Consider the following 20,628-nt stretch of genomic DNA (forward strand, 5'->3'; position numbering starts at 1 on the left):
GTATTAACCAGAGTTATATACATCAATATATATGATATATAATGATAAAATTATGTATAATGATAAAATGATATATATGATAAAACATCAATATATATGACATATAATGAAGTGTTCAGCGTATCACTCCAAATAATATATACCTCAGTATTTGAAAACTGGTATATTCACTGGTCTTAGTAAAATTTAAACATCATTTGATGAGAAATTCATTCTTAATTTACTTGTTAAAATTGTACAAACTAGGAGTTCTCCTGAGATTTATTTTCAGGCTTTTAATATCATATTGCCTAGAAAAAAATGATGATGTGAATTCTTATCATGGTACAGTGCCTGCACATTTCACTTTTGATCTTGAGTGAAATCTTATCTCTCCAATCACCAACATAAATTACAGTTTGGTCTTGCATGTGACTGGCATAAATATTTTTATCGAAGGCACAGGAGACATCGAGAAAGGGTTTTCCCCCCTTTATCTTGCATATATTAACATTAGAAAGATAAACCTCTGGATATTCTCCTATATCTCACTTTAACAGGTTAGTGTACTGTTTTATTTTTACAGTATGTGGGAAGATTTAATATAGTTTGTTACATCTTGATATGTTTGGTAGCACAGTGAAACATATTATACCTGGCCAAGCACCCAGAGGGAACTTGAAGATGTTAGGGGGTGGGTTAAGAGAGAATATGGACTAAGTAAACTTTTACCGGCTCCCAAATAGCTATTGAAAAAGGAAATAATACTTGAGTTGAAGTTAAAAAGATATATTGTTTAATGAATTTGTATATTTCATATACAAATAGAAAAATGTATAGTGAATAAATATAATATGTCATATGTTATATGAAAAGTATTATAAATTCTTTTTCTGTAAATTGTTATTTGAGAAAAAGATGATTTAGCTTTTTTCCTTTCCAATCCGTACACATTTAATTGCCTTTTATTGTGTTTTGGGATAATTAGATCTTTGTGTGCAGTGTTGAGTTAAAGTGGTGATAGTCTTATCTTGCTCTGATTTTGAAGGGAATATTTTCTAACACTTTATTATTGATTGTAATATTTGCTATGTTTTGTAGATACCATTTATAAGTTTGTATTAGTCTGCTTGGGTTCCCATAATAAAATACCACAGATTGGATGGCTTAATAACAGTAATGCATTTTCTCACAGTCTTGGAGGTTGGAAGTCTGAGATCAAGGTGCCAGTATGGTCGGGTTGTGGTGAGGGCTATATTTCTGGCTTGTAAATGACTGTCTTCTCACTATGGTCTCATATGGCTTTTCCTCTGTGAGTGTTTGCAGACAGAGGGAGAGAAGAAGACACATCTCCCTTGTCTCTTCTTATAAGGACACAAATCCTATCAGATCAGGGCCCCACCCTCATGACCTCATTTAATCTTAATTACCTCCTTAGAAGTCCCATCTCCAAATACAACCATGCTGGGAGGTTAGAGCTTCAACATAGGATTTGCGGGGTGGGGTTGGTGCGGGGTACACAAACATGCAATCCCTAACACAGGTTAAAGATTTCCACTATTCCCAGTGCTTCAGTTAGTCTTTGTTGCATAGCAAATCATCCCAAAACTTAGTGACTTGAAACAATAATATTTTATGATTTTCCTGTGATTCTGTGGGTTGGTTTCATCTGGGTTCCCATATGAGGCTGCCTTCATTTGGAGAGTTGGCTGGCAGGTTCAAGATGGTCTTACTCATGTTTGCAGATGGCATTGGCTCTTGGCTGGGGTGACTTGGTTTTCAACTACATGGTCTTTCAACTACCAGAGGCTAGCATGGTGTTTCAGGATTCCAAGGCCAGAGCAGAAACTGCAAGTTCTCTTAAAGTCTAGGCTTTGAATCTGTTTTGCCACATTCTATTAGTCAAACAAGTCATAAAATCAGCCCAGCTTCCAGGGGGTGGAGAAATAGATTTCTCTTGATATCAGAGGAGTGGAATATTACTTTGCAAACAGGTATGATTACAGGGAGGCATAATTTATCAAAGGCTGTTATAACAATCTCACATATCTTTGCTAAATTTCCTAGGGGTAGTTTGTCAAGAATGTACTGGTGAATTTCATTGACCATATTTTCACCCAGTATTGAAATAATTATATTATTTTTCCCTCTAATCAGCTCATGTGATGAACTGTATTTTCTATGATTGAACCATACATTCAAAGTCATCATGTATGTCTTTTTTGAAAGGTTGTTTGATATTTGTTTGTTTATTTATTTGTAGCTATGTTCAGGAGTAAGTCTGATCTTTGAATGTCCCCTTATATTTCATATAAAGTTTTTACTAGCCTCTATTGCTTGATCTGAGGAATTTTGCCTCCTTTTCTAGTCTCTGAAATGGTTACTACTAGATTTGAATTTCTCTTCAAGGAATGTGAGGAGAACTTTTATATTAACTGCTGGTGTCTGAGATTTACTTTGAGATAATGTTTTTAACTTCTCATTTAATTTTTTTAAACAACTCTAGCCCAATTTAGTTTTCCTATTTCTTCTTGAGACTGTTTTATTAATTTATATATTCCTAGAAATTTCTCAATTGGCCAAACTTGCAACTTTTTATGGAATAAAGCTATTCAAAATAATCTCATATTCTCTTTTAGTCTTTTCTGTAATTATATTCCTTGTAATATTAGAATTTTAAATAAATTTTTGCCTTCTCTTCCTTTATTTATCATCTAGCTATAATCATTTAATCTAGTCAGAAGTCTCATAATTTTATTAGTCTTTTAAGACTAACAAAAACTGACTTTTTAAAAAATCTGATCTTGTATCTGTTTTCTATTTTATTAATTTTTTTGCTCTTGTTATTTTATTCCATCTACATTCTCAACTTTATAATTTGTTAAGTTTGCCTCCGTTTTTAACATTGCTTCTCTTTGAACATAAATGTTTTCTGCTATAATTTTCCTCTAAGAATCTCATTCACTGTAGTTGCATAAGTTTTGATATGTGATATTTTCATGATTGCAGTGTGTAGGGTGAATTTTGATGATCACAGTATTTCAAACAGATCACATTATCAGCCAGAAGCCAAGGTGGCAAACAGCAAGTGTCCCTAGTCTTTCCCTCTGCCAGGCAGTTTGTTTTCTAATTAGCCTGTTGGGTGATTTTTGTGGAGTTCTGGGCTTCTCTTTTCTGTCTTTGGAAATGTGAACCTTATGAACTCAATGAGGGACATTTTACAAAGTAACTGACCAGTGTTTTTCAAAAGTGTCAAGGTCATGAAGGAAAAAGAAAGACTGTCACAGTTTTGGATGAGACTGTGATAAATAACAACTAAATATAATATGGTATTCTCCTGAAACAGAAAGAGGACATTTCTGGAAAAATTGGTAAAATTTGAATAAGGTCTGTGGGAGTTTAGTTAATAGTATTGTACTAGTGTTAATTTCCTGGTTTTGATAATTATGCTGTGATTATGTAAGATGTTAACTAGGAGTAAAGTATATAATGGGAATTCTCAGTATTATTTTTGCCAGTTTTATATAAATCTAAAAATAGTTCAAAATAAAAAGTAAACAAACCAAGCTGTAGGCCCATTGAGATAGGCAGATACCCCAGGGCAAATGCTGGTTTCAGAACTCACTCAGGTCTCTAGATCAGCTCTGCCTCTTTGGCTCCAGCATTTAAAGCTTTCCCTTAATTTCCCTGGCGCTTCAGTCATAAATTTTATAAGGTTTTTTTTGTTCATGATGTTGTTATTTATGCATAATTTTTAAATGTACTGTGTTATAAAATTTTCTCCAGGTATTTAGTCTGCCATATTCCTTGAGACAAACATGTAATTTACTTTTTTTTTTCCACTATAAACATCTTAATCAAAATAATACATGGAGAAAACTATATAACTTTAAGTATACAGCTGGATGAATTATCAGAGTGACACACATGTAATCACCACACAAGTCTAAAACCAAAATGTTTCCAGTATCTCTCCATCTCTGCCCTTTTCCATCACATCCCATTTTTAATTTCTACTCACTTTTTCCTCTCCAAAGGAAATAGCTTTCCTGACTTATAACCATGGGTTATTTTTGCTTGTTTTTGAATGATAGTAAATGAGTTATACAGTATGTTTTTGTTTCTGTGTATCTTGCTTCTTTCCTTCAGCTGTATGTTGAGACTCATACGTATTTTGCATGAAGCTTTAATTTTCATTGGTGTATAGTATTCCATAGGGTGATTATACCATAATTTATTCATTGGTTCTACTGCTGATGGACTTTGGTTTAGTTGTTGTTTTTTTTTTTTAATGGGAAGATTTATTTTCTTGTTGCATCAACCTTCTAGACCATTCATCATACAAGTTTTTTTTTTTAATTAGTAGACTTTATTTTTAGAGCAGTCCTAGATTTACAGAAAAATAAGCAGAAAATACAGAGTTCCCATATATCCCCTAGCACTCCAGCAGGTTCCCCCCTTATTAACATCTTGCATTAGTGTGGTACATTGTTACAACAGATGAGCCAGTGTTAATACTGATACATTATTATTAACTAAAGTCCATAGTTTACATTAGGATTCTGATATTGTATACTCTGTGAGTTTAGAAAAAATGTGCCTTGTATCCATCATGAGAGCATCAAGCAGAATATTTTTACCTCCCTGAAAATCCCCTATACATCCCTCCTACCTCTAAAACCCCTGAAAACTACTGATCTTTTCACTATTTTCAGTTTTGCCTTTTCCAGAATGTCATAGAGTTGGAATCATAAGTATGTAGACTTGTCAGATTGGTTTCTTTCACTTAGCATTATGCATTTAAGGTGCATTTCATGGCTTGATAGCTCATTTCTTTTTAGTGCTAAACATTTCATTGTACTTCATAGTTTTTTTTTTAACATCTTTATGGAGTATAATTGCTTTACAGTGTTGTGTTAGTTTCTGCTGTATAACAACATGAATCAGCTATACATATACATATATCTCCATATCTCCTCCCTCTTGCATCTCCCTCCCACCCTCCCTATCCCACCCCTCTAGATGGACACAAAACACCAAGCTGATCTCCCTGTGCTATGTGGCTGCTTCCCACTAGCTATCTATTTCACATTTGGTAGTGTATATATAGATGCCACTCTCTCACTTCATCCCAGCTTACCCTTCCCCCTCCCCGTGTCCTCAAGTCCAATCTCTACATCTGCGTCTTTATTCCTGTCCTGTCCCTAGGTTCTTCAGAACTTTTTTTTTTTTTTTTAGATTCCATATACACGTGTTAGCATACGGTATTTGTTTTTCTCTTACTGACTTACTTCACCCTGTATGACAGTCTCTCGGTCAATCCACCTCACTACAAATAATGCAATTTTGTTTCCTGTTATGGCTGAGTAATATCCCATTGTATATATGTGCCACATCTTCTTTATCCAGTCATCTGTTGATGGACACTTAGGTTGCTTCCATGTCCTGGCTATTGTAAATAATGCTGCAATGAACATTGTGGTACATGACTCTTTTTGAATTATGGTTTTCTCAGGGTATATGCCCAGTAGTGGGATTGCTGGGTCGTATAGTAGTTCTGTTTTTAGTTTTTTGAGGAACTTCCATACTGTTCTCCATAGTGGCTGTATCAATTTACATTGCCACCAACAGTGCAAAGGGGTTCCCTTTTCTCCACACCCTCTCCAGCATTTATTGTTTCTAGATTTTTCCTAATGGCCATTCTGTCTGGTGTGAGGTGATACCTCATTGTAGTTTTTTTTTGCATTTCTCTAATGATTAGCGATGTTGAGCATCCTTTCATGTGTTTGTTGGCAATCTGTATATTTTCTTTGGAGAAAAGTCTATTAGGTATTCTGCCCAGTTTTGGATTGGGTTGTTTGTTTTTTTGATACTTAGCTGCATGAGCTGCTTGTATATTTTGGAGATTAATCCTTTGTCAGTTGTGTCTTTTGCAAATGTTTTCTCTCATTCTGACGGTTGTCTTTTCGTCTTGTTTATGTTTAAGTTTCATTAGGTCCCATTTGTTTATTCTTGTTTTTATTTCCAATTCTCTAGGAGGTGGGTCAAAAAGGATCTTGCTGTGATTTATGTCATAGAGTGTTCTGCCTATCTTTTGCTCTAAGAGTTTTATAGTGTCTGGCCTTACATTTGGATCTTTAATTCATTTTGAGTTTATGGTGTTAAGGAGTGTTCTAATTTCATTCTTTTACATGTAGTTGTCCAGCTTTCCCAGCACCACTTATTGAAGAGGCTCTCTTTTCTCCATTGTATATTCTTGCCTCCCTTATCAAAAATAAGGTGACCATATGTGCGTGGGTTTATCTGTGGGTTTTCTCTCCGGTTCCATTGGTCTATATTTCTGTATTTGTGCCAGTACCATACTGTCTTGATTATGGTAGCTTTGTAGTATAGTCTGAAGTCAGGGAGTCTGATTCCTCCAGCTCCATTTTTCTTTCTCAGGATTGCTTTGGTATTCAGGGTCTTTAGTGTTTCCATACAAATAGTGAATTTTTTTGTTCTATTTCTGTAAAAAATATCATTGGTAGTTTGATAGGGATTGCATTGAAACTGTAGATTTCTTTGGGTAGCATAGTCATTTTCATAGTGTTGATTCTTCCAATCCAAGAACATGGTATAGCTCTCCATCTGTTCGTATCATCTTAAATTTCTTTCATCAGTGTCTTACACTTTTCTGCATACAGGTCTTTTGTCTCCTTAGGTAGGTTTATTCCTAGGTATTTTATTCTTTTTGTTGCAATGGTAAATGGGAATGTTTCCTTAATTTCTCTTTCAGTTTTTTCAGCATTAGTGTATAGGAATGCAAAAGATTTCTGTGCATTAATTTTGTATCCTGCTACTTGACCAAATTCATTGATTAGCCCTAGTAGTTTTCTGGTAGTATCTTTAGGATTCTCTATGTATAGTATCATGTCATCCGCAAACCGTGACAGCTTTACTACTTCTTTTCTGATTTGGATTTCTTTTATTTCTTTTCCTTCTCTGATTGCTGTGGCTAAAACTTCCAAAACAGTGTTGAATAATAGTGGTTACAGTGGGCAACCCTGTATTATTCCTGATCTTAGTGGAAATGGTTTCAGTTTTTCACTATTGAGGACGATGTTGGTGTGGGTTTTTCATATATGGCCTTTATTATGTTGTGGTAAGTTCCCTCTATGCCTATTTTCTGGAGGGTTTTTATCATAAAGGGGTATTGAATTTTGTCAAAAGCTTTTTCTGCATCTATTGAGATGATTATATGGTTTTTATTCTTCAATTTGTTAATATGGTATATCACATTGATTGATTTGTGTATATTGAAGAATCATTGCATTCCTGGGATAAACCCCACTTGATCATGGTGTATGATCCTTTTAATGTGCTTTTGGATTCTGTTTGCTGGTATTTTATTGTGGATTTTTGCAACTATGTTCATGAGTGATATTGGCCTTTAGTTTTCTTTCTTTGTGACATCTTTGTCTGGTTTTGGTATCAGGGTGATGGTGTCCTCGTAGAATGAGTTTGGGAGTGTTCCTCCCTCTAGTATGTTTTGGAAGAGTTTAAGAAGGATAGGTGTTTGCTCTTCTCTAAATGTTTGATAGATTTCACCTGAGAAGCGATCTGGTCCTGGGGTTTTGTGGAAGATTTTTAATCACAGTTTTAATGTCAGTGCTTGTGATTGGTCTTTTTATATTTTCTATTTCTTCCTGGTTCAGTCTTGGACGATTGTGCTTTTCTAAAAATTTGTCCATTTCTTCCAGGTTGTCCAATTTATTGGCTTATAGTTGCTTGTAGTAATCTCTCATGATCCTTTTTATTTCTGCAGTGTCAGTTGTTACTTCTCCTTTTTCATTTCTAATTCTATTGATATGAGTCTTGTACCTTTTTTTCTTGATGAGTCTGGCTAATGGTTTTTCAGTTTTATTTTATCTTTAGTTTTATATTTAGTTTATCTTTTCAAAAAACAGCTTCTAGTTTTATTGATCTTTGCTCTTGTTTCCTTGTTTCTTTTTCATTTATTTCTGATCTGATCTTTATGATTTCTTTCCTTCTGCTAACTTTGGGGCTTTTTTGTTCTTCTTTCTCTAACTGCTTTAAGTGTAAGGTTAGGTTTTTTATTTGAGATGTTTCTTGTTTCTTGAGGTAGGATTGTATTCCTATGAACTGCCCTCTTAGAACTGCTTTTAATGCATACCATAGGTTTTGGGTCATCGTGCTTTCATTGTCATTTGTTTCTAGGTATTGTTTGATTTCCTCTTTGATTTCTTCAGTAATCTCTTGGTTATTTAGTATTGTATTACTTAGCCTCCATTTGTTTGTATTTTTTACACGTTTTCCTGTAATTGACATCTAGTCTCATAGCATTGTGGTTGGAAAAGATACTTGATATGATTTCAATTTTCTTAAAGTTACCAAGGCTTGATTTGTGACCCAAGATATGATCTAACCTGGAGAATGTTCCATGAGCACTTGAGAAGAAAGTGTATTCTGTTTTTGGTTGGAATCTCCTATAAATATCAATTAAGTACATCTTGTTTAATGTATTATTTAAAGCTTGTGTTTCCTTATTTATTTCCATTTTGGATGATCTGTCCATTGGTGAGAGTGGGGTGTTAAAGTCCCATACTCTGGGAATTTCCCCTTTTATGGCTGTTAGCATTTGCCTTATGTATTGAGGTGCTCCTATGTTGTGTGCATAAATATTTACAATTGTTATATCTTCTTGGATTGATCCCTTGATCATTATGTAGTGTCCTTCTTTGTCACTTGTAATAGTCTTCATTTTAAAGTCTATTTTGTCTCATATGAGAATTGGTACTCCAGCTTTCTTTTGATTTCCATTTGCATGGAACATCTTTTTCCATCCCCTCACTTTCAGTCTGTATGTGTCCCTGGGTTTGAAGTGGGTGTCTTGTAGACAGCATATATATGGGTCTTGTTTTTGTAGCCATTCAGCAAACCTGTGTCTTTTGTTGCAGCATTTAATCCATTCACATTTAAGGTAGTTACTGATATGTATGTTCCTATTACCTTTTTCTTTATTGCTTTGGGTTTATTATTGTAGGTCTTTTCCTTGTCTTGTGTTTCCTGCCGAGAGAATTTCCTTCAGCATTTGTTGTAAAGCTGGTTTGGTGGCAGTGAATTCTCTTAGCTTTTGCTTGTCTGTAAAGGTTTTCGTTTCTTCGTCGAATCTGAATGAGATCCCTGCTGGGTAGAATAATCTTGGTTGTAGGTTTTTCCCTTTCATCATTTGAAATGTGTCCTGCCACTCTCTTCTGGCTTGCAGAGTTTCTGCTGAAAGATCAGCTGTTAACCTTATAGGGATTCCCTTGTATGTTATTTGTTGCTTTTCCCTTGCTGCTTTTAATATTTTTTCTTTGTATTTAATTTTTGATTGTTTGATTAACATGTGTCTTGACGTTTTTCTCCTTGGATTTATCCCGTATGGGACTGTCTGCTTCCTGGACTTGAGTATTTCCTTTCCCATATTTGGGAAGTTTTCAACTATAATCTCTTCAAATATTTTCTCAGTCCCTTTCTTTTTCTCTTCTTCTTCTGGGACCCCTATAATTGGAATGTTGTTGTGTTTAATGTTGTCCCAGAGGTCTCTGAGACTGTCCTCAATTCTTTTCATTCTTTTTTCTTTATTCTGCTCTGTGGTGGTTATTTCCACTATTTTATCTTCCAGGTCACTTATCTGTTCTTCTGCCTCTGTTATTCTGCTGTTGATTCCTTCTAGGGATTTTTTTATTTCATTTATTGTGTTGTTCATCACTGTTTGTTTGCTCTTTAGTTCTTCTAGGTCCTTGTTAAACGTTTCTTGTATTTTGTCCATTTTATTTCTAAGATTTTGGATCATCTTTACTATCATTCCTCTGAATTCTTTTTCAGGTAGACTGCCTATTTCCTCGTCATTTGTTTGTTCTGGTGGGTTTTTACCTTGCTCCTTCATCTGCTGTGTTATTTTGTGTCTTCTCATTTTGCTTAACTTACTGTGTTTGGGGTCTCCTTTTCACAGGCTGCAGGTTCCTAGTTCCCGTTGTTTTTGGTGTGTGCTCCTAGTGGGTAAAGTTGGTTCAGTGGGTTGTGTAGGCCTCCTGGTAGAGGGGGTTGTTGCCTGTGTTCTGGTGGATGAGGCTGGATTTTATCTTTCTGGTGGGCAGTACCACGTCCAGTGGTATGTTTTGGGGTGTCTGTGACCTTATTATGATTTTAGGCAGCCTCTCTGCTAATGGGTGGGGTTGTTTTCCTGTCTTGCTGGTTGCTTGGCATAGGGTGTCCAGCACTATAGCTTGCTGGTTGTTGAGTGGAGCTGGGTCTTAGCGTTGAGATGGAGATCTCTGGTAGAGCTTTTGCTGTTTGATATTACATGGGGCCGGGAGGTCTATGGTGGACCAGTGTCCTTTACTCAGCTCTCCCACCTCAGAGGCACAGGCCTGACACCCAGCCAGAGCACCAAGACCCTGTCTGCCACACAGCTCTGAAGAAAAGGGAGAAAATAAAAAAAGAAAGAAAGAAAGAAAAAAGTGAAATAATATAAAAGTATTTAAATACAAAATTAAAAATATTTATTATTGAAATTTAAAAAAATAAAAAGAAAAGAAGAGAGCAAGCAAGCCAAAAAACAAATCGACCAATGATAACAAGTGCTAAAAACTATACTAAAAAAAACCCCAAAAACAGACAGACAGAACCCTAGGACAAATGGTAAAAGCAAAGCTATACAGACAAAATCACACAAAGAAGCATACACATACACACTCACCAAAAGAGAAAAAGGATAAATATATATATATATTAAAAAAAAAGTAAGAGAGCAGCGAAATCAATAAGCAAATCTACCAGTGATAATAAGCTCTGAATACTAAAGTAAGATAATCATAAAACCGGAAACCAATTAGATGCAGAAAGCAAACCCCAAGTCTACAGTTTCTCCCAAAGTCCACTGCCTCAGTTTTGGGATGGTTCCTTGTCTATTCAGGTATTACACAGATACAGGGTACATCAAGTTGATTGTGGAGATTTAATCCACTGCTCCTGAGGCTGCTGAGAGAAATTTCCCTTTGTCTTCTTTGTTCACACAGCTCCTGGGGTTCAGCTTTGGATGCGGCCCCGCCTCTGCACGTGGGTCGCCTGAGTGTATCTGTTCCCAGCCCAGACAGGACAGGGTTAAAGGAGCAGCCGATTAGGGGGCTCTGGCTTGTTCACACTGTGGGGAGGGAGGGGTATGGAATGTGGGGTGAGCCTGCAGCAGCAGAGGCTGGCATAACCTTGCAACAGCCTGAGGCACGCCGTGTGTTCTCCTGGGGAAGTTGTCCCTGGATCAGGGGACCCTGGCAGTGGCAGGGTGCAATGGCTCCCTGGAGGGGAGGTGTGGATAGTGACCTGTGCTTGCACACAGGCTTCTTGGTGTCTGCAGCAGCAGCCTTAGCATTTCATGCCGTCTCTGGTGTCTGCGCTGATAGCCGTGGTTCGCGCCCGTCTCTGTAGCTCATTTAGGCGGTGCTCTGAATCCCCTCTCCTGGAACACCCCGAAACAATGGTCTGTTGCCTCTTAGGCAGGTCCAGACTTTTTCCCGGACTCCCTTCCGACTTGCTGTGGTGCATTAGCCCCCTTCAGGCTGTGTTCACGCAGCCAACCCCAGTCCTCTCCCTGGGATCTGACCTCCAAAGCCCGAGCCTCAGCTCCCAGCCCCCACCCGCCCTGGTGGGTGAGCAGACAAGCCTCTCAGGCTGGTGAGTGCTGGTCGGCACTGAACCTCTGTGCAGGAATCTCTCTGCTTTGCCCTCTGCACCCCTGTTGCTGTGCTCTCCTCCGTGGCTCTGAAGCTTCCCCCCAGCCACCTGCCGTCTCCGCCTGTGAAGGGTCTTCCTAGTGTGTGGAAACTTTTCCTCCTTCACAGCTCCCTCCCAGAGGTGCAGGTTCTGTCCCTATTATTTTGTCTCTGTTTTTCCTTTTTACATTTGCCCTACCCAGGTACGTGGGGAGTTTTTTGCCTTCTGGGAAGTCTGAGGTCTTCTGCCAGCGTTCAGTAGGTGTTCTGTAGGAGTTGTTTCACATGTAGATGTATTTTTGATGTATTTGTGCAGAGAAAGGTGATCTCCACTTCTTATTCCTCCTCCATCTTATAGGTGTCCCCTCAAACATGTAATTTACTTAATTTCTTGGACAATCCAATTTCTCATCTGCAATTTGAGAATGAGCGTTCATTTTTAAAATCTATATTCTTTCTCATTCCTAGAAGGATTATACTGGATGTGACTTACAAAAGTACAGATCATCTATTAGTGTAAAATCAATAGTTGAGGAAATCAAAGAGAAAATTAGGAAATGAAAAGAAAATAAAACTAGGGAAACAATTTAGGCTAAAAGAAGACAAAACAAACAACAAAGCTCATGCTCTAAGGTTCTATAAAGTTGTTATTGTTAGATCAGAAATTCTTCTGTGTGCTTTATAACTTCCAAAAGAAAAGGAAAATACAATTGTGTATAAGATGTAGTGTGCTACAATAAAATCACACCAATTGTTCAGGAGAAGCATAGGTATTCCTGAAATGTCTCTCATTGTTCTTTGGAATGAGAACAGATGGAATAGGGGTGACAGCATCTTCTGCAGCTCCCCTCCAACCGCATAGATGCCGCAAAGCATGCCAGTGGCATAATGCAAGCTGCTCAGTACGCTTAGAGCATGGAAGAAGTGATGTATGTTTTTCTTGGGAAATTTCATCCCCTTTGACACCATTTTAAAGGAGTATCATTGAAAAAAAGTACTTTTAATTGGTTTAAAACATGTATAATGGACAGACATTTTATCATCTGTGCTTTGTAAAAAGATGAGTATGTCAGATTTTGTAAAAAAAAAAAGATCATCCACTGTTACAAGTTATAACCCTATCCTCATTATAAAATATTTTTATTATGCATTTGAACTCCCTTTTCATTACTCTCTGTTCATTAAAGTTTATAATATATTATGGTAGTGTTATTATGAAAAGCAAGCCTCGCATGTTATTTTTCTGAGAAGAAAACAACTTTTTTGGGTTGTTAAACATTTTATTTTAAAAATAGTTTATAACATCATGTGTAAAAAAAATTTGAACCTTTTTTCCTTTAGATATCTCTTTGCATTCTTATTTGTTTTCTGTCATGTTTGACAAATTTAAGGCACAAATAAGTGATAGCCAATGTTACCAGAGTCAAAATAGCACTTCTCATGACTACCAACTAGTGATGTTTTGTGGTCTAGCACAGCTGATAAATTAGGTGCTGTTGTAGGGTTCAGCTAGAGCAAATGAAAATAATTTATCAGAAAAACAAAGAAAATGAAACACTGAGTCACCAGTTTTTTCTAGATTAGAGAATCAATCAAAAGCTCTAGAAGTAACTTGAGTTTAACAGCAGGATTCTGTATGTTTAACAGTTAAGTAGTGCATTTATTTTGAAATATTTATGGCCCTTATTTTATTGTGAACTTTAATAATGTAAGAACCCCCAAAATATTAAATACAGCCCTGTCTCTTAAAAAGGAAAAACAATTTACATCTCTCAAAAAGTAAAACAGAAAAAAAGTAGTCGACACACTGCAAATGTTGATGTTTAAAATACTAGCTTAGGAAAACATATTGTCTGGATTTGGGGATTTATTTTGTTTATGTCAGATAAGCAATGATATAGCACAATTTTAATATTTAGTTGAAATATTTATGAAGAACCATCAGTACATACCTCATTGATTTTTATACACCTCTCCCAATATCTATAATACCATATATAGAATACTCAGTAATATTCTGGATCATTCTTAGCAAATGATTAAGAAGACTGATTGATATTATTGAAATTGAAGCCATTAAACACTATTTTAGAAAAGAAAATGTGAGTGGATTAATTTTGATGAGAATGATGATAGAGAAGCTGATAAAAATGTTACAAAAGTGAAAGACCTAAATAGGAAAGAAGGATTTACTTTGCCTGATTTTAATTAATTGATCTATACCTCTTTCATTTGAGTCTCATGTCTAGAAGAAACATTGAAATAACTTAAAATTGATATAGAACCTTAAAACTTAGATTTATTGTAATTTTTACCAGCCAATAATTACTTAAAATTGTTTTACTATTTTATGGTTTGCTATGCTATTTACTATCTTTCCACTCATTTCATCTTTTCAAAAAAACTATCTTTAATTTATCAGCATTTTGAAATTATGCAATTTAAATTATTCAAACTGAAAAATATTTTTGATTTCAGAAATGAGCAAATAGAGAGGTTATTAATAATGGATAATTAGAGCTTTCTGGCTAAAGAAGTAGCTTTTCAAATGAAGAGCCATTACAATATGTAATTTGTATAATGGTTTCTTTCACCATTTAAGTTCTTTTGCCTTTTAACTGCTGAAATAAATCAGTAAAATATTAATCCAATTGAACAGGGAAAATGGGATTAAAACTTGTTTATAATACATATATTCAGTCTTTATAAGTAAATATGGCTATTTTTGTATCGATGCTTTCCCTCTGAATGAAGTTATGTTCATTTATTGCTACTTATTATTTTCTTCATTCAGGTTATTTCACAGTTGAGGATCTTGGGCAGATCCGTAACAGCTGGTAGCAAATTTGATAGAGAAATCTGGTCTAATGAACTTTCTCCTGTCCTCAATCTCTGGAAGAAATTAAACCAGGTTAGTAGTGGAATATTCTTCCTTTGTTTTCCCTTTTTTTTCCCTATCCTTTTTTTCCAGTTTTATCCCCAAATTGTCCATGTTGGTAAATATGTTGGTAAATTTTTGCATGGATCTGCCCTTAATGTATACAGTATCCTGGAAAAAGATGGAGGAAATAAAAGTAATAGAAGTAGATCAGCCCAAGAAGCGGTGTTACCGTGTAATTTGTCTTATCCTGGTAATGTACTATGACATCCTCTTTGTCCGATACATATTTTGCTCACTCCTTGTCTTCTCTCTCCTCTTTCTGTAAAGTCAGTGACTGCTGTTAAAGGTGAAATTTTTCAAAGGAATCCAAGTGCTAAGGAAAAGCAATTCATCAACTGGAGTTGACTTGTTTCTATATTGTAAAATAGTTATAGATTATAGATGGTTGCTTGCTCACTAGGCAAAACCATTACAGTATTATGATTACTATTCTAATTGAATAAGGACTTACTTTCTGGAATTAAAAAATATATAATTTTACAACGCGAGGGCTTTCTCTAGTTGCGGCGAGTGGGAGCCACTCTTCATCGCGGTGCGCAGGCCTCTCACTATCGCGGCCTCTCTTGTTACGGAGCACAGTCTCCAGACGCGCAGGCTCAGTAGTTGTGGCCCACGGGCCCAGTTGCTCCGCGGCACGTGGGATCTTCCCAGACCAGGGCTCGAACCCATGTCCCCTGCATTGGCAGGCAGAGTCTCAACCACTGCGCCACCAGGGAAGCCCAAGATGAACTTTAAAATGTCAAAGATATCCTTCAAAAGTACATGATTCAATCAATTGTATTTGTGAAGAAAGAAAAAGCTTTTCTTATAACCAATTGACTAAAGATAAGACTGTCATCCCTCGATAGTTTCACTAAAAAGCGTACTATAATGATGAGTTATAATTTACTCATGGTGATTTTAGCTATTTGAATTGTAAATAATACTTAATTTAAGTTTTTTTGTTTTAAGGTTATGTAATACTCTAACATGTTACTACTGCTATAAATCTTCTCTATACTTCATCCTTTTAGAATGTATATATCTACATTTATTTTTGAGTTAAAGTTATTTTACATTAATTTTTTATCAAAATTCTTTGAAGGCCTGTAGGAAATGGATTACATAATAATATATATTACAATATACTTTGATGTATTCTGCTATATTTTTCTCAGTCATTAATTTATCAAAGCTTATATCACAGTGTCTTACTATTCATTTTTTTCACAATTTTTTTTATCTTTCATTAATCAAACACTTTTTGAAACCCTACTATATGCTGTTTTCTCCTCTGTCCTTCTGTTCTTATTGCTGAACTTACATCATTTTACTTGATAGTTTCTAGACCAGCACTATGCAATAGAAATATAATGTGAAACACAAATGGGAGCCATATTTGTAATTTAACATTTTCTAGCAGCCACATTTAAATAAGTATGAAGAAACAAGGGAAATTAATTTTAATAATATATTTTATTTAGATCAATATAAAAAATTATTAATGTGGTATTTTACATCCTTTTTTCATATTAAGTCTTTGAAATTCAGCTGGTATTTTACACTAACTGCACATCTCTAGACCATACTTCTTACTTGAACTCTATTTGAATTTTAAGTATTTTTGATAGTTACTCTCCTAAATCAGCCTTTATAACAGTTCAGTAAGTTTTCTGTTTTCTCACATTATAGAGAAGTGGAATCTTGCTTGAATGACCTAAGTTTGGGTGTTCTTCTTCTATAAAGTAATAGTGCAAACAGTGCAAATTTGTCTCATCAATTTAATAGGATGGATAAAAATCCATAAACTAAATTATTATTTGCTAATCTTTGCCAATCTTAGTATAAGATTGATAAAGATTTAGGTACCACATATTATTCACTTCCAGGAATGGTTTTTAATATAAGGAGTTATGGAAAATCTATAACCTAAATTTTATGTCAGTTTTATTATTTAATTGATTGAGGTTAAAGATGTGTTAAGTATTATTTATTGCATGCTCTGGTTCAGATAGTTCATTTCAATCTACAGGGTAATAATTCTAATTAATTTTCAAAATATTATACTCTTTTTCTCTTCTAGATTTAGTTTTGAGTTCACCACCATTTATTTATTTAAGTGGGTATATTTATGTACACTTTTATGTCTATCAAAAATGATTTCAGCAGCTTTAATATTTCAAATATAGCAGTAATAGAAATAAAATGCCTAAATTTGAACTCATAGTCTAAATCTATCCTCAGGAATGATCTCATGCCAATAAAATGTATTTCATGTTTATTTATTTAATGGCAATAGCCATGTTAGATCACCATTTTATGATATTAAATTATCATGCCAGATACATGAAAAAGAGACAGTGCTCTCATGGAAGATACGAATGTGACAACCATTAGAACAAAGAGAGGAGATCCTTAACTAGGATTGTAAGTAGAATATATAGAGAAAATTAAGATAATGGAGAGCAGGTAAGAGTACAGGACTTCCCAGATTTATCTCTTGACAGTTCTTTGACACTTTTAGAATACTATTGAAGGTGATTTTTTTTCCTCCTAACCACATAAGCTGTTTAGAAACATCTGGGATTCCTTGAGTTTTTCTTAACAATTTGAGAAGCCCTAGAAGTTCCATGTATCAGAGCCTCTGTTAAAGTATAGACGTAGAAATAAATACTAAGATATAATATTCACTGGTACAAGATCTTTAGTGTGATTTTTCAAATATACATACAGGTAATTTTCAAATTGAATTAAATATCCATTCACATATTTTTCATAGCCATGATTCCTTCTGCTCTCCTTACAGCGGTAGAGTGGTAATTTAGCTGTGTTGCTCTCTTTGCATTGGCTTACAGTGTGCCGTTCTTACCATTTTCCACCTATATTGACTGCTCCTTCTCAGCATGGTTCCCCTTTCTCAGTTCCCACCCCCACACCACTTCAGTGTTGGTGAACTCCAGAATTCCCTTCCTATGTATTTACAGATTTAATAAATTTGGCCAGTCATAAAAGAGAGTATTTCAAAACAAGATAGACCAGCAAAAGGTTTTAATAACTTTTGAATGTTTTAATATATCAGTGATTTGTGTTACTTTTCAGTTAATATGACATGGCGTATTATCTTTTTAGAATTCAAACCTGATTCATCAGAAAGTGTTGCCTCCTAATGATCGACAAGGATCTCCAATATTATCATTCATCGTTCTTGAACAATTTAATGCCATTCGCTTAGTACAAAGTGTTCATCAGTCTCTTGCCGCTCTCAGCAAAGTCATCAGAGGAGCCACCTTATTGAGTTCAGAAGTGCAGAAATTGGCAAGTGCTTTATTAAACCAAAAGGTGAGCCAATACTATATATATGTGGGGTTTTTTTCATTAATATAAGTGGCTCTTCCATCAGGTATACATTTGTCAGGAGTCTTACAGTTTACTGTAAACTGTAACTATAACAGAAAACCCAAGTTAAAGTAGCTTAACAGTTTACGGTAAACTGTAACTATAACAGAAAACCCAAGTTAAAGTAGCTTAAGCCATATAGGAATTAATTGGCTGTTGTAACTGAAGGATCCAAGGGTAGCTAGCGTTAAGTCAGCTTAGCAGGAGCTTAAAATTGTCATTAGGATCTCAGCTTGTGTTATTTATCTACCTCTCTAGTCATATTGTGTGTGTGTGTGTATGTGTACATCCTCCATATTAATTTCACTTTTAGGTGGGTCCTCTACACGTGTTGGTATCCCATCAGTCCGAGTCTTATATCCTCTGAGTTCTAAGTCCAACAGAAAGAACACCTGTTTCCTGGCAACTCAAGCAAAAAATATTGGGATTAGCTTTGATTCATACAGAATGGCTTGTGTTTTATGCCTAGTGCCATACTAGTTCTGTGGGCAGGGTATGCAAAGCTCTCATTGGCTAGGGCTTTAGCCAAATGCCTAACCCAGGAGCTGGGGATGGATTCAGCTCCATCTGTAACACATTTACTACAAGTAAGGGAAGGATGGTTACCGAGTAGAAAAATCATAAGCAGAGGAAAAGGAAATCAACACATCTCTTGCTGAGTAATTGGACCATTGTAAATAACATTTAAATCCATGTTATTTCAGATCTATTGGATAGAAACAAAAAATTTTGAGCATGTTATATAGATTCACTTTAGCTTTTTGGAAAAAATAAACTTTGTAGAACTTGGCATCTGGAAAAGATTTCACTAGAGCTCTATAGGAATTAAGAAAGAAAAGTGTTTTTGTTTTTGGTTTTTTTTTCCCTGCTGTTTACCCTCAATTTAGAGAAATCTCTGGTAGTCAACCTAAAAGTCTTCTCTGTTTGAAGATAAAAGGTAGGCTTCCTAGAACTTCCTATATCTTACTCCCTAACATAAAAAAGATTTCTCTTTTAATTCAGGCTGCTATAACAAATTAACATAGAATGGATGGCTTAAACAACAAGTATTTATTTCTCACAATTCTGGAGGCTAGGAAGTCTAAAATCAAGATGCTATTAGATCTGGTGTATGGTGAGACCTGCTTCCTGTTTTGCTGATGGCTATCTTCTTGCTGTGTCCTCACATAGTAGAGAGGAATGAGAGAAAAAACAAACTCTCTCCTGTCTCTTCTTATGAGGGCACTAATTCCATCATGAAGGCTCCACCCTTATGACCTAATTAATTCCCCAAAGCCTCATCTCCAAATATCATCACATCAGGGTTTAGGGTTTCAACATATGAATTTTGGGGGGACAGAAACTTTCAGTCCATTGTAATGTGCTTTTTCACATATACAAAAAGACCTATTCCAACAAGCTTATGTTCCTTTTTCCTTTACCCTGGAAAAGAATCTCAGCTTTGCATTGTTTCTTTGTATATAGATTTTTATCTCTATTTATCAACTGTGATTATCAGAATACTGTAGTATTGTATTGTACTGTAAACTATAACTAATTTGTTTATAATTTGAAGTAGATATATTATCAGTCATAAAAGCTTCATGACACAGTGAAGGAACCAGTGGGAAAGGGTTCTAAGAAGTTTAAAATTACATTAATTAACTCATTTAATCACCATATTAACACTACAAGAGGGTGCTGTGTTATCCCATTTTACTGTGAGGAACCTAAGGCAGAGGGACATTTTATAACTTAACCAGAGTCACACAATGAATAGTTTACAAAGTCAGGATTTGAATCTAGGCAGGTCTGATTGTCATCATAAATGTAAATGTTTTAAATTTATTTATGAAAAGATAAATACTCATGAGAGTGTATTTCTTTAAAATCCAACTACATGCTGTATAAGGGCAAAACGTATGGTATAGACCAATTATAGTTGCATTAAGTGTAAGAGGAGAATAACGATGATGTAAGAACATGACTTGTGTAGAAGAGAGCAGTAAGTCCAGTGGGACTGGTATACAAAGAACTGTAGTAAAATTAAGGTTACATCAGGTTTTGAAGTCTTTAAAGCCAAAGAGAAGAGCTTGGATTAAATGCTATAGGCAATAAGAATATTTTCATGTAGATTTAATGTAATAAAATAGCTAGGAATGTGGCTTCCAGAATAGGTCTGCCTCTTTCATTCTATTCTACCACTTAGTAGCTGTGTGACCTTGGGTAGGTCACTTAAACCTCTCTATACGTTACCTTTCCCATTTGTCAAATGAGAGTCATAAAGGGACCTACATCATGGGATTGTTATGAAAGTTAAATTATATCATGAGTAAAGTGCTTGACACATAGGAAGTACCCTCTAAATGTTAGTTGTTTTTGTCACTATTACTTTAAGAGAATTTCATTGTGTGAAAAACAGCTTTTGGAGCATTCATCTGATAAAATTGTGCAAAATTAGTTTATAGAAGTAGGGATACCATGTACGTTACTATTTATTCATCTCAGTTAGAGGTGGTTAAGGCATAGAATAGGGTAGTTCAAGAGGGTTCTATGTAATATTAATGAAAAATATGGAAGGTAATGGCAAACATGGTTTCT

General features: G+C 35.3%; 1 protein-coding gene across 2 annotated transcripts in view; it reads left to right on the top strand.

The window, feature by feature from the left end:
• Window positions 1–20,628, top strand: part of DYNC2H1 (dynein cytoplasmic 2 heavy chain 1) — a 365,046-nt gene that overhangs the window by 262,797 nt on the left and 81,621 nt on the right. The window contains exons 83-84 of one of the 2 annotated variants that reach the window (XM_082339858.1): window positions 14,527–14,643; window positions 17,782–17,991. The exons of the other annotated variant lie outside the window; for it this stretch is intronic. Of the exons in view, the coding sequence (XP_082195984.1) occupies window positions 14,527–14,643; window positions 17,782–17,991 (327 nt within the window). The remainder of the gene's footprint in view (window positions 1–14,526; window positions 14,644–17,781; window positions 17,992–20,628) is intronic. 2 annotated transcript variants of the gene reach the window in all.

The sequence above is a fragment of the Balaenoptera borealis genome (genome assembly GCF_965194805.1).
Source record: "Balaenoptera borealis genome assembly, chromosome: 11".
Taxonomy (NCBI): Eukaryota; Metazoa; Chordata; class Mammalia; order Artiodactyla; family Balaenopteridae; genus Balaenoptera; species Balaenoptera borealis.